This window comes from Colobus angolensis, unplaced genomic scaffold (genome assembly GCF_000951035.1).
Source record: "Colobus angolensis palliatus isolate OR3802 unplaced genomic scaffold, Cang.pa_1.0 Scaffold343, whole genome shotgun sequence".
Classification (NCBI taxonomy): Eukaryota; Metazoa; Chordata; class Mammalia; order Primates; family Cercopithecidae; genus Colobus; species Colobus angolensis.
Genome location: NW_012116744.1, coordinates 1595657 through 1612711, shown reverse-complemented (window position 1 = coordinate 1612711; position 17055 = coordinate 1595657). Strand labels below are relative to the sequence as shown.

The following is a 17055-nucleotide window of genomic DNA, read 5'->3' as shown; positions in this document are numbered from 1 at the left end:
GGAAAAGTTCTAAAGGAAGTTGGCTTGAGATTCTCAGCCAAGATTCTTCCTTTGAGTTGTGGCTGTTCATGCTGTCTAAGGGACACCACGCAGGGGTCAGGCAGGTGATAGAAAGGCATGAATTGCCAGGACTCAAGGGGAGTGCTGGGGGCTTTGACAAATTGAAGAGGCATTCCACTTCCCAGAGCATTCAAATTCAAATTTTTTAAAAGCCTTCACTGTGGCCAGGTGCAGTGGCTTGCATCTGTAATCCCAGCTGCTCAGGAGGCTGAGGCAGGAGGATGGGCTGAGCCCACGAGTTCGAGACCAGCCTGGACAACATAGCAAGACCCTATCTCTACAAATTTGTTTTTTTTAACTAGCCAGGTACAGTGGCATGCACCTGTAGTCCCAGCTAGTTGGCAGGACTGAGACAGGAAGATTGCTTGAGCCTAGGAGGTTGAGGCTGCAGTGAGCTACAATTGCACTACTGCACTCCAGCCTGGGTGACAGAGCGAGGCCCTGTCACTAAACAAAAAAACACAACAACAACAAAAAACAAACAAACAAAAACTACCCTGTGCCAAAGGAAATAAATCTGTGAGTACAAAATGGGGCACAGGCTTCATGAGCCAGAAATGCAGCCTTCCACCCGATTCAGTGAAAGTGTGTGAAATGCAAATATAAAGCAGTTAGAAGCGCAAAAGCCTGCCATTACCTGGACGGGGATGAATATAACATACACCGATATCCCGATGAGAGCTGTGGGCCCCAGAATGAAAAAGGCGTATGCCGCACAAAAGACCATTAGGATCGGGATGGTGGCTGGCAAGGGACAAAACAAGGCAGCTTCAAACAAGGAATAGCTATCACTTGACAGTATATTGAGCACCTGCAAAGAAAAGCACAAGGGTTCAGGCTTTGGAAGAGTCAGTAAAACATGTCTTTAAATGAAGGTTTTCAGACTGGCTGGGGGCATCTAGGGAGAAAGGAGAAAAACTACTCTAAAGCAGGAAGGGGTCACTGGGGACCAATACGATGAGTTTTACGGGTTGTGGTACCACTTTGGAGAGGCTGGTCTTTTAGGGCTGATCATCTCAATACAGAAAGACAAAGTGTAATGTTACCATCTGGGAGCATGCTGGAGGGACTGCTAGCTGTCTACACAGTCTCCCCCACCTCCTTCTACCTCCGCCTTCCTTGTGAAGGCAATTCCTCTTCTTCGGGGAAGAGATGGGCCCAGAAAAGACTACATTTCCCAGCCTTCTTTGTGGAATGTGTGTGGCCATGTGTCCATGTTGAGGGCAATGAGATGTAAGCCAAAGTGTAGAATGAGACATTTGTGATGAATTCTTAAAGGGAGTCAACTCAACCTGAAAGGCACCCCTTCTTCTGTTCCTCTTTCTCCTACCACCTGTCTGAAGCGTGGCTGGGATGCCTGGGTCTCTAGCATCTACTTTTGAACCATGATGAGAGCCAGGTGCAAAGGTAGTGATAAGGGCAGAAGGAGCTGGGAGCTCCTGTGGCAACCCTGCATTATTCCCTTCTAGATTCCTTTTACGTAGAGTGAAATTAATTCCCTTTGTTTAATCCACTTTATTTTGGGTTTGCTGTATGCAACTGAATCTAATCATAATTAGATGCTTTGAGCTTGCTAAAAGAGCAACTGTAAGAAAGAAGCAAGTTTCTTATCTTACTCCACACCACCTGGGGTTCCCTTGATTAGGGAGTTTTTGTTGTTGTTGTTGTTTGTGTGTGTGTGTGTTGTTTGTTTTTTGTTTTTGGTAAGTGTTAAGGATTTTATTGCCAAGGATTAAGAGTTTAAGAAAATGTCAGCTCTGAAGTCCAACAGGCATGGTCTTCATTGTGGCTTTGGCACTCCCTGTGCTACACAATTGGGATTATTGGAGCCATCAGTCAATCCATTGTATTAAATGCCTATAGTGTGCTCAGTACTGCTCCACTGTCCCCATAGACCATCAAAGCAACTGGATTAAGTCTCCCTGAGCCCTGTTCCCACTGGAACTAGGAAGTCTCTCCAAATTCTCCAGCCTGAACCGAGCCCTCCTGTCTCTGAACTCCCTCTGGTGTTTTGCGTCTCCACCCCTCACTTAGCCAGGAGATGGGACATGAAGGGGAGGTCATAGACAAGCAAAACGAAAGCAGGTGCTCTATCCAGGACCCACACTCACATGCACTCAAACTACTCGGGACTCATTTTCCAACATTAAACTCCTCTGAGCCAGCTTACCTCGCCAACAGAGATGTGCGTCAATGTCTTGAAGGACACCAGGTTTTCAAAAACCAAGGTAGAGAGCGCCACCTTCAACCGGATGGCCGTGCGGTAGTTGATGGCCCAGGCAAGGGCCCAAAAGAAGACTTTGGTAAACTCGGTGACAAAAAGGGCTATGCAAAGGCCGATGCCAACCCAGACTTTCCCAGAGGTGCTCTCGGTCTGCTGGAGGATCTGGTGAATGAGAACTGTCTGTAAAACAGCATGGTGGGGAGAAGAGAGGGCCACTGAGGACTGAGGCTGGCATACGAGGCCTCAGATCATGCCAGGAAGCTGATTTTAGGAGGCAAACTTTTTAATTAATTTTGGTGGCTGCTGCTGTGCTTGACAAGGATTCACTTTATGAAAATTCTCCCCCAAGGAGCACACAGATAATGACAATGCACTAAACCCACCAGCTCGTAGAGAAAGTAACTCATGGCATTCTTTGCTAGGCTAGGGATCTAGCAGACAAGGAGGAAGGGCCACTCCACTCACCGGCCCTATGGCTGCCATGATGATGCACAGTATGTTGGCCACGATGTCCATCAACACTCGCGTCCTCTGGAATTTCCAAACCACGCGGCTCAGAGAGGCCTTCTCAGGACCCACCCTCTCTACCTCTTCACCCCAAAGGACTCGAAATCTGTGATTAAAAAAACGGAAGCTTAAAATGGATTGGCACTTCTATGTGCTGTTTGAAGCTATGCTGTTGGGCACGTTCTTGCAAGGGTGCTCAGCACAGCTCACCTCCCTGGCGGTGGTACCTTCCAGCACTGGCTCAGCTTTCTGCTTTTCCTGAGCAGGTGGGATTTGGGAAGGTCAGGGGGCAGTGCCTAGACACAAGCTAGTATGTCTGTGGCATCTGGGTCCTTGCCAGGCCTTCTTTTCCTCTGCCTACCACCCATCTCTGCCACAGTGTCAGCTCTTATAAGAAGACAGAGGCAACAGGCAGGCCAAGAGAAAAATCTTCTCAGTACAGCGAGGACATTGTTAATTTCAAAGATCTGGAAGAAGGCCAGAGAGACAGGAGTGTGGTGCACAAAGGAGAGGGGCTGATGGGACAGTGGGAAGCAAGGCAGGAACTTTTGGGACCTTGGGGGACTTCACAAGACCTAGGGAAAACCTCAAGGGCCTTCAGGAGTTTAGGTTTCACTCCAACTGCAAAGGAAGCCATTACAGATTTTTAAGCTGATGTGACAAGATCATTTTGCACATCTAAAAGATCAATTGGCTGCTATGAAAGTGATGGATGATGGTGTGAGACCGCAGCAGGAGACTGTCAGGCTCCAGGTGAGAGGTGGCAGTGGAATTAAAGAAAAGTGGACAGAGAACAACAACAGGTCTTACTGATGAATGAGATGTGGGAGGAAAGGAGAAAGAGGTTCAAGGATGGACTCCAGTTTTCGGGCTTAGCCAACTGTGTGAATATATAGAGAGACAGAGATGGGGAAAAGCAGAAGAGGAGAGGAATAGTGTCAGTTTGGGGCCCTGGATCAAGAATAGGTCCAGCTTTAGATAGAAGATGCTCATGAGGCATCCAAATGCAGCCGTCCAATTAGATGCTGGCCACATAGTTTCAGAATCTGGAAGTGGGGTGTGGCCTGGAGATAGACATGGACACGTTATTGGGGGGGTCAGTGTGTGTTTGGTGTTTAAGCCTTTGGAGTGGAGGGGATCACCTAGGAGCATAACACGGCATGGGAGAGACAAGGATCTAAGTAGACATTGGGTAGATGGGAGGAAACATTAAGAACAGATGGAGAAGTACTGGCCAGAGAGGACGGAGGAGAGCCAGCACTCCACAGATGCTGGTCCGGTCCCTTGCCCTCAGAGCTCCCTGGCAACTTTCTCCAGGAGGTAGATTTTTGAATGTACCACTAGCTGAGATTTCTTCGGGGGCACAAATGAGGAGAAGCACAATTCTATAAGCAATTAGGAGGCCATGACTAACACTCCCAGGCCTTCCCCATTCTTCATATTATATATGTAATCAGAACCACAGAGTTCAATGCAGCTGCTGGAAATAATGAAGTTGATGTCTTTGTCCTAACATGGAAAAGTCTTTATAAATTCTTAACTGAAAAGAGCAACATGATCAACAGTTACGTAGCATGCTTCATTTTTTGTTTAGATTAAAATAAAACATGACCTGTGAGGTAAGAAGAGGTACTGATCTGAAGCAGACGGTAGCCCAGGGTGTGTTTAATCAGAGTAGGAAAATTCTGGACAGAGCCACACTGACATTTTCACAGTGCTTTGCCACCAGGGAGTAGAGCAGGAACATAGGAACATGGGAGAGATCCTTTCACGGCTTAAACTTCTGCTGCTTTCACATTTTTATAATGAATATGAATTAGGTTGGACAAATGACATTTACATTTTTACAAGTTAAAATTGTCAAATATTGGCAGTTTCATTAGGATCAACCTAAATATATTTTGTAATATGAAAGTCCAGTAATGATGTTTAAAGTAAAACAAAACCTGACACCTTAAGCTGTATGCTGGTCAGGTGGGGTCTGACTAGCACAGGGCAAAGTGAGATTCCAGCCACCTCTGTCTTGATACAGTGCTCCTGCAAACCAGCTGGAGCTCAGCCAGAAGGGTCGTGAGCCTCAGGCCATAGCTCTCCAGTGAGTCCTCTCTCCCCGCTAATGCTGCCTAATTCTCACCTCCCCACAACTTGGGCCAAGAAGTTCATGCAGTCCAGCCTGAATCTCAGAGAATGGTTACCAGCACGCATGGGTGTCATTTTCCATGTTGGGGATATTGTGAAGCACACAACTAGGGAGTACACAAAAGAGTTTACGGGACCCTTTCCTTAGAGTGGGCTTTTCTCCTGAGGTGACTGATACAGTTTGGTTGTGTCCCCACCCAAATCTCATCTTGAATTGTAGCTCCCATAATCCCCACCTGTCATGGGAGGGACCCGGTGGGAGGTAACTGAATCATGGGGGCAGATTTTCCTGTGCTGTTCTGTGGTAGTAAGTCTCATGAGATCTGATGGTTTTACAAAGGACAATTCCTCTGCACACACTCTCTTGCCTGCCACCATGTAAGACGTGCCTTTTACTCCTCCTTCGCCTTCCACCATGGTTGTGAGGTCCCCCCAGTTACATGGAACTTTGAGTCCTTTAAACCTCTTTTTCTTTATAAATGGCCCACTCTCGGGTATTTCTTCATAGCAGTATGAAAATGGACTGATACAGTGACCCAAGCAAATCATGGTACCTTTTGGCATTGGTGTCGGATGAGTCATATGGCGACAATGGGGGCAGGGTGTCCACGGTCAGCCTTTGCCGGTAGCCTTTCACCATCACCGGTGTGAGCCAGGAAAATGTGGCGAAGGAGAGCAGCCCCGCATCATCCATCGGGTTGGGTGCTAACCTGCAGAAAAACAAGATGCTCAGTGTTCCGGGCATTGGGGTCATTGCCCCAGCTCTCTCTCTGGATTGAACTTGTAACTACAGTAACAGCCACAGCTGCACTAAGAAGCTGTGACTTGCATTCATTGTGTTCATTAGCCCTTTTAGCAGTGATGTGCTGGGGCCAGCTGGTGAGAGCCAATTGTTAAATTTTCAGGAATTTTGCAAGTTACTTGTTAAACACAAGTCAATATTCAAAATTAAGTTACATAAGTTTTAATAAATTGTCTTAAAGACAAATGTAATAATACTCAAAACTCATCACTTCCTTTTTTTTTGTTCCTCTTCCTTCTTCATTTCTTCTTCCCTTCCTCCTCTTCCTTCTTTTCTCCCCTCCCCTTCCTCCTTGTCTTCCTTTTTTCCTCCTCCTCTTCCTCCTCCTCCTGCCCAGATTTTCGGGGCATTAATACCCCCAGGGGCAAAACTTCACTAGGGGAGTATAGAAGTCCACATCACATCCTCTGGGTGGAAAACTGGACACTTTCTAGAAGGACCTAGTAGTATCCAGGCCCCTCTGCTCACAGCAGTGACACTGAGGCCACACCTCATGTTACCTTTTCCTCCTTCCCTGCATCACTCTCCCTAAATCTTTCTTCCTGCTCCTTGGAATCACTTCTCAAATAAGCTATTTGCCTCCAAGTTCTTGACTGAGGCCCTGCTTTTGGGAGAATTCAAGCTAAAATCATGTGAATAAGGTACTATGTGCTCAGCACATAGTAAAAATTCCCTGAAAGGTGACTTTCATGATACAGTCATGTATTACTTCATATATTCCTCACAACAACTCAGTAAGATGGGTGGCAGGGTAGTATTATATGCCCATTTCATAGACAAAAACATCAAGGCACAGAGAGTTTAGAGTATTTGCCCAAGGTCTTACTGCTGGAAAGTGGTGGGACAGGAGTTCAAACCCACTGCTTGTTGACTCCAGAGTCCTATCATTCCCTTCAGCACCTCCCCACATTGCTTCTCCACAAAGCGATTATAAACTAGTTGAAAAAGTGGACAGTTAGAGATCTCCTGGGTCTAGGAATAATAGCCCATGTCCTGCTCTTCCAACCTCCACCTGCCACCTTGGAGGGCTCAAATGTGTGTGTCCTTGGCCCAGACAGAGATGCTGGGAGAAGGTAGCACAGTGTCCACTTATTATAGAGATGCCACTTGGCCTTCTGTTGCTCAGAGAACAAACCACAGGGCCTCGTTCCATGTAGAAAAGGCAGCATTTCATAAAGTTATTGTTAGCATAATGCTAATAATATATACAATAATACAATATGCTGCAAGGTTGAGCACGGGAGCTCAGAAATCAGACTACCTGAGTTTCTATCCTGGATTACAAAAATGACCCCATTTTCTCTCCCCATCTGTTCCCAATCCCTTGGAATGTGACCTGGCAGCTCATTCCATCAATAAGTCGAGTCTGTTTCCTCACACTTTGAATCTGAGCTGCCTTGTGGTCTGCTTTGGCCAATAGAATGCAGTGAAAAAAGTGGTCTGCCAGTTGCAAACCTGAATCTCAAGAAGCCCTGCGTGCTGCCACTCATTCCCTTGGAAGCCCGCCGCATTACTGCATGACTGAGCCTGGGTTAGCCTGCTGGAGGTTGAGCACACATGGGGTCCAGTTGCCCCACTGCCCCAGCCAACAGCCGGCCCACCCCCAGCAGCGCAGCCACCTTGCTGCACAGGAGTAAGTCTAGTCAAGACCAAATGAACCCCCCAGCTGAGCTCAGCCCACGTTGCTTTATTTTATGGGTCACCCATCAAGCTGTAAGCTAAATAAGTGGCAATTGTTTTAAGCTGCTAAGTGTTGAGACAGTTTGTTACAAAGCAAAAACTGTCTGGCAAGCCTTAGGCAAGTTACTTAACCTCTCTGTACCTGTTTCCTCACCTATCAGATAAAGATAGTAACAGTACCTCCAGGGTGGTTGTGAAGAGTAAACGAGAAGATATTTGTAAAGCACTTGGACAGGTCCTGGATCATGAAATGCTCTCCTTAAACCTGAGCTACTACCTCCTTTTCACCAAAGGGCAGGAGGAGGCAAGGAAGTGAGTGGTTGATGAATGAATGCGTGCATGGGTGGACGGACAAAAGGACGAGCAGGTAGGGCAGCAGATGGGTTGCAGGAGCAGTGCCCACTCTCCTGATGGATATTCCTGGAGGTCCTGCCCTGGCCCTCCCTTCCATCTTTCTTCTGACTTACCTTGCACAGGGTCGCACTGGGATCATGGTCTTCAGGCTGGGGTCATATCTCTCTGCAAAGGGTCTCCGCCGGCCTCGCTGGTCCAGATCTGAGATAAGGTAGGGTCCTTCACCCACCATCCTGATGGCAGCCTGAAGCCCTGGGGTTTACGCCTGGGGACACTTTCACTCTATGGCAGAGAAATGGTGAAGGTTATTTAGAGGTGAAGATGTCTAATTGGGATCAGGCAGCCCCTACTCTACCCAGATCAGTTCCTTTGCTTTGACCCCTGAGAACTGTTTTCCCCAATGAGCTTTCCACATTTGTAGAGGAGTGTGGCCAGAAGACCTGCTACGTCCTTTAACACTACGCTGAGGCTTTCTTATTAGTGGGACCGTTTGGTTCCTCTTTTCTCATGTTGGGTTGGCCGAGAGCAGAAAACCCTATGGTGTGGTTTCGGTTGGGAGCCAGTCCAGTGACCAAGGTTGAGTCCCAGCCCAGGGAAAGAGCCCCAAGAAAATGGGTTTTCTTTCTTAGTATTACTCAGAGTGAAGTTTGACTGACATACACACACGTGCACACACACACACACGTGTGCACATACACACATCCACACAGATGCACACATGCACACACGCACCCATGCACATACACCCACACATGCCTGTGTACACACATGCGCACACCCCTTCTTCTTTCAGATTCTTTCAGATCCCCAGGAGTCTGTGCATCCACATCCCCTCCATCCTGATACCCACTGGTCAGAGAACTTCAACAAAGCCATCCCCCAGGACCAGCCACATCTGGACAGGCCCACATTCCCCACACTTCTGTTACTGCTGCCCCAAATGAAAACTAACAACCCGGGTGGAGAGGACACTTTTTGCGATGTCTGTTCAGTCCCCAAGCCAGCCACCCCATTCTCCAGCCACCTAAATCCAATCCATAGAGCATGATCCCTGAGGGTTTCCCATGGCTAGTCCTAGTCCTTTCCTGAGGCCTCCCTCTATTCCTGCCCTAGGGTCCCATGACAGCCGCTTCCTCATACTCTATAGATAAATTCTCCTTTTTTACCTACGGTATGTTGAGTTGGTCTCTGCCACTTGCAAACAAGGGCCTTATTATTATATATAAACAGGGGTCACATTCCCATGAGTTCTTTCTGGAAGTTTCCATAGCTAGAAGCAGAGAATAAACTGATTCCCATCAAGTTGCTAGTGGCTGATAAAACCATGGCATGGCAGAGCTGGAAGTGTCCTCAGATGCAACCTTTTACACATTTCTCATTATACAGAAGAGGAAACAGAGGCCCAGAGAGAGGAAGGACTTACTCAAGAGTATATAGAGAATGAGTAGCATCTATCTCATCTGAGGCACTCTGGATACAGGAAACTGATGTTCCTTCCCTCCTCCAATAACCTACAATAACCCTTGGTTGTATTATATTACAAGAGGCAACTCCTCTGGAATAATATACGTATTTCTTACAACAGAATTTGAAAATCATAATGTCTTCATCTCAAAAAGATAAATCCCCAAACATGGAAACTGAAGACTTGTAGTTAGATGGAGAAGCCCACATGTTTTAGAGCTAGTAGTTGCTGAAAAGCTCTTTAATCATTGTTAATGAATTTAAAGTTGTTGTTGTTGTTGTTGTTGAGACGGAGTTTCATTCTGTTGCCCAGGCAGGGGTGCAGTGGTGCGATCTTGGCTAACTGCAACATCTGCCTCCGGGTTCAAGCGATTCCCCAGCCTCAGCCTCCAGAGTAGCTGGGACTAGAGGCACATGCCACTGCATCTAGCTAATTTTTGTATTTTTAGTAGAGATGGGGTTTCACCATATTGGCCAGGCTGATCTCCAACTCCTGACCTCAGGTGATCCACCTGCCTCAGCCTCCCAAAGTACTGGAATTACAGCCATGAGCCACAAAAAAAAAAAAAACCTTGAGACAGGGTCTCACTCTGTCGCCCAGGCTGGAGTGCAGTGGCACGATCTCAGCTCATCATAACGTCTGCCTCCTGGGCTCAAGTAATCCTCCCTCCTCAGCTTCCCAAGTAGTGGGGACTGCAGGCCTGCACCACCATGCCCAACTAATTTTTGTATTTCTAGTAGAGATGAGGTCTTGCCATGTTGCCCAGGTTAGTCTCAAACTCCTGGGCTCAAGCAATCTACCTGCTTCAGCCTCCCAAAGTGCTGGGATTACAGGCATGGGCCACTATGCCCAGCCACAGTTAATGAATATTAATGACATGAATACCACAGACCCAGCTGTAGATTCCTTATTCAATGAGAATATTAGCAACTACCAGAGACTCCCTAAACCTCTGGACAAACTGCATACTCTACTCTCCACCCTCTATTTGTATTATTGAATGCTGCACTCCAGCCATGTGGAATATCTTACTACTCCCTGGACAAACTGTTTATTCCTCCTGCTTTTTAGTTTTTGTATTCACTACTGCCACAACCTGGAACCATCTAGGATCCCTTTCTTCACTTGACCAATTTCTGCTCAGCCTTCAAGGTTCAGTTCAAACATTTCCTTTTCTAAGAAAACTTTCCTACATACTTTTTTATTTCCCCAAACTGTGGGCTTCATGTTTGTCTTGTTCACAGCTCTATTTCCAATACCTGGAACAGTCCCTGGTACATAGTAGATGTTTAATACATATTTGTTGAATGAATGAGTAATAATAAGTATGAGAAACATCTAAGATGCACATCCTCTTCCCAGAAAGAGAAAAATAAGCACACAATAACATACAGTAAAATATATAAATTATTTTGAAATTAAGTATGGGATGATATAAAAATAACGAATAAAGTATAAATCATAACATTGTGTTAACCCTGGAAAAAATACTTTTTAAAAAGGGTTAAAGCTAAGAAGTCAGTCAAGGAAATAAAAAGAAACACTAAATAGTAGATTAACTAAAAAAAAAAAAAAGTAGGCAAGGAGGGACAGAAGAATAAAAAACAAAAGGAATAAAGAGAAGACAAATATTAATAGTAAGCCAGTAGGCTTAAACCCAACCATATCAATAATTACATTAACTATAAATGAACTAAACATTTCAATTAAAAAAACAAAGATTATCGGACTGAATATAAAAACAAGATCCAATGATACGCTTCCTATGAGAAGTTTATTTTAAATATAAAGAACAAATAAGCTAAAAGCAACAAGGTGAAAAAGGAATACTATGTTAACAGTGCAAAGTACATACAGAGATATGTATTTATGATCTTAGGATAGGGAAGAATTTCTTAAAGCAATTTTTTTAAAAAGTCCTAAAGCAAAATCTTGATAAATTCTAGTACATTGAAATTATAGATGTTCATTAATCAGAAGACATTATTTGTAAGAGAAGCAACATACTGGTATAGATGTGACCCATTTAACTGTAAAGAATCAGTATGCGATTTATAAAAAATTCTCAATATATTAATAACAGAAGGACAAACAATTAATTAGAGGAGCCAGCAAAAGACAATTGACAGATGATCCAAATAAACATAAAAGTATGCTCAATCTCTGAGTGTCAGGAAAATATGAATTAAAACCACAATCACAATAACAGCCATTTCTCATTCTTCAAATAGACATTATTTAAAAGTCTAAAAATTACAAGTCTTGGCATATGTATGGAGCACTGCAGCTCTTAAGCCCCCCTGGTGGGAATATAAATTGTATAACTAATTTGTAAAGCAATTTGGCATTATCTGGTCAAGTTAAAGATTGTCTTACTAACATAGGCAGCAATTATCCTTCTTAATTATATATATGCCTTGGAGAAAGCCTGCCTGTTCAAGCAGTCAGATACAGAGTGGCCACTAATTTTGCAGGCTGTCTTCCATTCTCCTCTGAATTTCCTCCCTGCCCCTACTAGCCTCTCTCCTCTCATACTGGTGTCAACACTGAAGTTCAATCTAGGAAAACACAAGGAAACAATCCACAGAGGATGGACTCTCATGCAAAAAATATTTTTGTGGCCCCTCTACAGGAATATTTATAGTGGCTCTCTTTACAATATCTTAAACATCCATGAATAGGAAAATGGATGAATAAATTGTATCATATGAGTTTGGCATATTACTATTCAACAGTAAAAATGAATAAACTAAGTCCACATATCAAACTATGTGTATAGCTCATATGATAAGTTGAGAGGGGGGAAGAAAGCTGCAGAAAAATACATACATTCTGATGCCATTTATATAAAGTTCACAAACTTGCAAAATATACAATATACAAATTCATGTACTTGCAATATATAATAATATATTTTATTTAATAGTGACTATATTTGTAGTAAAATTTCATTTCTCCAAGTACTTGAAATTCCTTATATTGGAGAATCGTATTAGAACCAAGATCTGGGCACTAGGTAAATTCTTTGTTATTAGGGTGTTGCCGCTTCTAGGCCCTCTCAGCTGACAACGCAAGGAAATATATATATGCATATTAACTAGTGCATAAACACATATCTATAAATATTTCTATATGTAACCATCCACATCTATTTTAAGCTAACAGTGAGTTCATACTGATTCATGCTGACTCTCCAACTTGAATCCATTACCATAATTATCGCAAGTCTAGCCTCCTCCCCTTGCTTATTTGTAAGCTCCAATTCTAAAAGTGAGAAGCCTGGCTCTCACCATCTACCATGTGTTTACTTAACTGTTCAATTAAGTGTACATGTATAGCAGTATCAGAATTGTCATCCCATAGCCCTGTGAGAAACAACTTAATCAACTAGAATCCGATGCTTCCAAGAGTATAGTACCATATGAAGAAGGAAAAAAAAAATAGCCACTTTACAGTGGAGAAGCCTGGCACACATGACCTCTGCCAGGTAATCAAGGTCAATATCAGCAGTGATAAGTCCTGTTGATAATGTGTACCCTTAATATGATGTGGCAAGAAGGGCACTTTACCTCCGAGGTCCTCCGCCCAAAAGCCCATAACGCCAGTCTAATCATGAGAAAAACATCAGACAAATCCCAGTTGAGGCACAGTCTACAAAATACCTGGCTGGTACTCCTCAAAATGGTCAAGGTCATCAAAGACAAGGAGAACCTGAGACAGTGACACAGCTAAGGGGCACCTAAGGAGACCTGACAACTACTTGTGAAGAGGCTTCTTGGGTGAGATCCTGGAACCGAAAAAGGATATTAGATAAAAACAAAGGAAATCTAGTAACGTATAAATATCAGTTAACAATGTATCAATATCATGCATTAATTATAACACATATACCATACTAACATGAGATGTTATTAATGTTATTAGCAAGGGTAGCTGGATATGGGGTACTGGAGGACTCTGTACTATCTTTGCAATGTTTTTGTAAACCAAAACCAGTTTTAAAAAATAAAGTTTATTTTTACAAAGTGAATGGGAACACTCTACACCAAATTCAAGATGATGGTTACCTCTAGGGGTGGGGAAATAAGATCTGGAAGTTACTCTGGTTTCCTCCACGTTGCTGTTATATCTGATCATAATTTTAAGAATCTAAAGCCTGAAAGCAGGCTGTCTGTGCTCAGTGTCACTGAGTAATGCAGACCTGTGCTACAGAAGTTCTGAGAAAGTAGAGGTCAGTACGGTCTGGGAGGAGGGTGGGGTTAGGGAGGACTTTTGCGGGAGGTGAGGCTAGAAGGATTTGAGAAAAAGCCCAAACACAGGGTTTTGGCTGAGCCTCGGTTTGTGTGTGGTCCCTGTGTCGTGAGGCTCTATGCACCAGACTTAGGTAAGAGTCGAGACAAGGCTGGGCATGACCGTGAAAGGCTTCAGATTCAAAACTTTCCTTGGATCCTTTTCCACAAGACTTCCATTTGTTTGTTTACCAGAAAGTCCTTCAGAATTTTCTCTACCCAAGGCACCCCCCACTCAGAAAAGCCTCCTGCTGACCTCTCTGCATTTACTTCAGGAGACAAAGGGAAGCTATCCACTGCAGAGATGCTGGGGCTGAAGAGCTTAAAAACTGGCCTCTCATTCTTGCATAGGTCCTTGGCTCCCTGCATGAACAGAACCCAGCCCTGGTCTGGATCAGAAGCAAGAAAAGAAGTCTGAACCCGAGTGCAGCCTTTGGCCACGGTCTTTCTACCGCATGCCCACTCATTCTGCAACTGCCAGGCAGAATGGACAGTCAAGCTGTGGTCGCTGATCAACCACCCATGACCTCCCAATGGCCGCTGGGGCACTGCCCTGCCCTTGGTAACCTGAGCAAAGCAGCGGTAGGAAAGCAGATTCGCTGATGAAGAAGAAAGAGCTCACGGCAAGTTCTGAAACCCAGCTGAAATTATTTGGGGGAGAATCACAGAATCCAAGACATGGCAAACTAGCCTCTCATGGAGAATTTCCCTCTGGCCCACCAGATCGGGCCTCAACACGCTTTGGTGACAGACCCCAGTCACTTCTTCTCAAGACAGCCCGCATGCAGTATTCCTGCAGGAAATGCATACCCTGCATCTAGTCTTGAGAAAATACCAGACGAACCCAAGTGGCCTGTGCTCTTCAAAAACACCAATAGTACGAAAGACAAACAAAGGTGAGGAAACGTCTCAGATTAAAGGATACAGAAGAGATGTGACAGCTAAAGGCAACACACAAGCCTGGATTGGATGCTTGGACAGAGGAAAATAAATTTGCTATAAAGAACATTATTGGCCCAAGTCAAAGGTCAAACTGTGCACTTGACTCTCAAGTCACCCGCCTGACCCTCTTCCAAGCGTACTTTACTTTCTTCCATTCCTGCTCTAAAACTTTTTAATAAATTTTCACTCCTGCTCTAAAAAACAAAAATAAGTAAATGAAATTTTTAAAAGAACAGTATTGGAACATTGGAGAAATTTAAATATGGACTACAGATTCTGCAATAATATTTTATCAGATAAATTTCCTGATTCTGATATTAATGCTAAAGTAAATGTGGCAAAAATATCACTGCAAATCTCAGTGGAGGGTACTTGGGATCTCTTAGCATTATTTCTGTTACTTTTCAGTAAGTTTGAAATCGTTGCAAAATAAAAAGTCAAGCATTTTCTAAGGAAACACCTCTAAAGAGGATGATATTTTTTCCTTCTGTGGAACTAAATTCAATTTTTCTGCACACTTCTCTGCTCTCAAGAGCCATGCAGCCTCCACTGATGTCCTCTTCATGTGCCTTGTGATATTTGAGGACCACTGTCATTTCCTACAACTCACTCCCAACCACCCAGTTGCTAGCTTCTCTCATCCAGGCTAATCTTTCCCAGCCCCTGTGAGAGGGTGGGACTCATTGTTAGTGGAGAACTCTTACCTATAATTTCTATTTTTTGGTTCCCTTTTCTAATGGTGAGGGACCCTGGCAGCAAGATGTCATCAGTTTGTCTTTAGGGCTCCTGAGTCCCAGATGCCAAACACTGGAGGCCAGGACTCCCTGGCCAGGTTTGAGTAATCAGCGTGCATAGGAAATTGGTGCTAGAAGGTAATTTCCTTGAGTGCTCCCCAGGGCATGGGAAGTTATGATGATCTGAGGTGGCTTGGAAGCATTGCAGCTGGAATGGCACTTTGCTAAATTTGGCAGCCCTGGGGGGAAAATGAGACTTTTTTTAAAATCAGGAAGCCTGCTTTGGCTAACGTCTCTATCCCCGTCTGTCACACCATCCTCTGCCAGGAGTGAGGAGCTGCCTGGGGTGAGAAATCTGCTTGCTGGCAATCACAGGATGGGGTCTGAGGGGCGCACAGCTGATGAGAGCTGGGAGGAGGCAGTGCCAACCCGGCCAGGGTCCCTGCAGCCATCGTGGCTCTGTTCTTGGCATTGTATTTTCCATGCAGAGTATCTGAGGGTTGGCAAGAGGTGCCAAAAAGTCATTGGTGCACCCCTCTGCTGGCAGGCAGGGGGTTCCTAACCTAACCTCAACAGACTGGACAGGCAGAAGCAGGAAGGGCTCTGTTTAGAGCACAGGACACAAACTGTGGACCATGTACAACTTGCAGTTCCATTTTATATGGCCTGCGTAGTTTAAACATTTTTTTCCAATTTGTGGAAAGCATTTAAAAATGAGGAGATACCACATTTAAAAAAAATAAGACTGGCTTCCGGCTTTCGTCAAATATCAGGAGCTCTGTATGCTCACATGGTGACAATCCACTCACGTTGAGCACGGCAACCCCTCCTGGGCAGGGCATACATGCTTTAGTTTGCCACAATCCCCACCACTCCTTACTGTCTCTGTGACTCTGAGATTCGGGGTCATGTAACATTTATTATTGCATTAGCACTGCTGTCTTCCTTATAGTGTTTCCTGAGGCCTTTTTCTCTATCCTTGTCTCTGCCCCAAGAGAGAACAAAAGATGTCTAGAAGTCATCTCAAGAAGAACCATTTTCCACACCTGCCCACTTTGCTCTGTTATATTTCATTTCTGCCCCTGTCTAGCCCAGAAAATTAACAACTTCATGTTCAAGAATTGGACTCTGGGTCTTCCTTGGTGCTCATGATGGGAGTCCCTCCATCAACCAAAAGCAGGCACACCTTTAGTCATAACATTTTCCCCAGGTACGAGACGACAGCCCTACTTCTTTCTTAATAAATCCATTCTTAATTTAAAGCCACCAAAGTCATCAATATCTGATGGTCTCTGCCAACCCCCATAGCCCCTTCCTCCAGGGCCTGACAGGCCTCCAGCACAGAGGAGACACTGGGGAGCTCTCCCAGGCCCTGCCTGCACCGCACCTCTCCTGTCTGTCCCCAGGTCCAGGCACCTGCGGCAGCCAGACCCGAAAGCCCTGTGAGTGATGAGGGACTGGCGTTGGGAGGGAGGGGGAGGCAGAGAGGTGGCAGAGGGAAGTGCATGCAGGGGACAGCACCAAGCTGGGGGTGCAGGAAGGGAAGTGGGTGTGCTTTTGCTCAAGTCCCCTCATCCCCAAGAGGTCCTAAAACAGTGGCCAGTGATGGCATCTCCAAACGAGGTCATCCATCCAGTTACAGACACATTCCCACACGATTAGTGAAGGATGCAAGAGCCTGGATTCAGGGCAACTGAAATCTACACTCCCAGGAAAATAATATATTTAAAAGTAAAAAAGAAAGAAAGAAAGAGAAAGAAAGAAAAGAAAGAAAGAAAGAAGAAAGAAAGAAAGAGAAAGAAAGAAAAGAAAGAAAGAAAGAAGAAAGAAAGAAAGAAAGAAAGAAAGAAAGAAAGAAA

At 44.7% G+C, this 17055-nt stretch overlaps 1 protein-coding gene across 2 annotated transcripts in view; it reads right to left on the bottom strand.

Moving 5' to 3' along the window:
• Window positions 1-17055, bottom strand: part of ABCC12 (ATP-binding cassette, sub-family C (CFTR/MRP), member 12) — a 72433-nt gene that overhangs the window by 54695 nt on the left and 683 nt on the right. Inside the window, exons 2-7 of one of the 2 annotated variants that reach the window (XM_011952600.1) lie at window positions 15167-15435; window positions 7880-8048; window positions 5485-5640; window positions 2746-2897; window positions 2231-2460; window positions 698-871 (exon numbers count right to left, since the gene is read on the bottom strand). In XM_011952600.1, coding sequence (XP_011807990.1) covers window positions 698-871; window positions 2231-2460; window positions 2746-2897; window positions 5485-5640; window positions 7880-7998 — 831 coding nt within the window. In that variant the 5' untranslated portion in view covers window positions 7999-8048; window positions 15167-15435. Of the gene's footprint in view, window positions 1-697; window positions 872-2230; window positions 2461-2745; window positions 2898-5484; window positions 5641-7879; window positions 8344-15166; window positions 15436-17055 lie in introns of those variants that run through there. The other variant, XM_011952599.1, reaches the window with a different exon arrangement.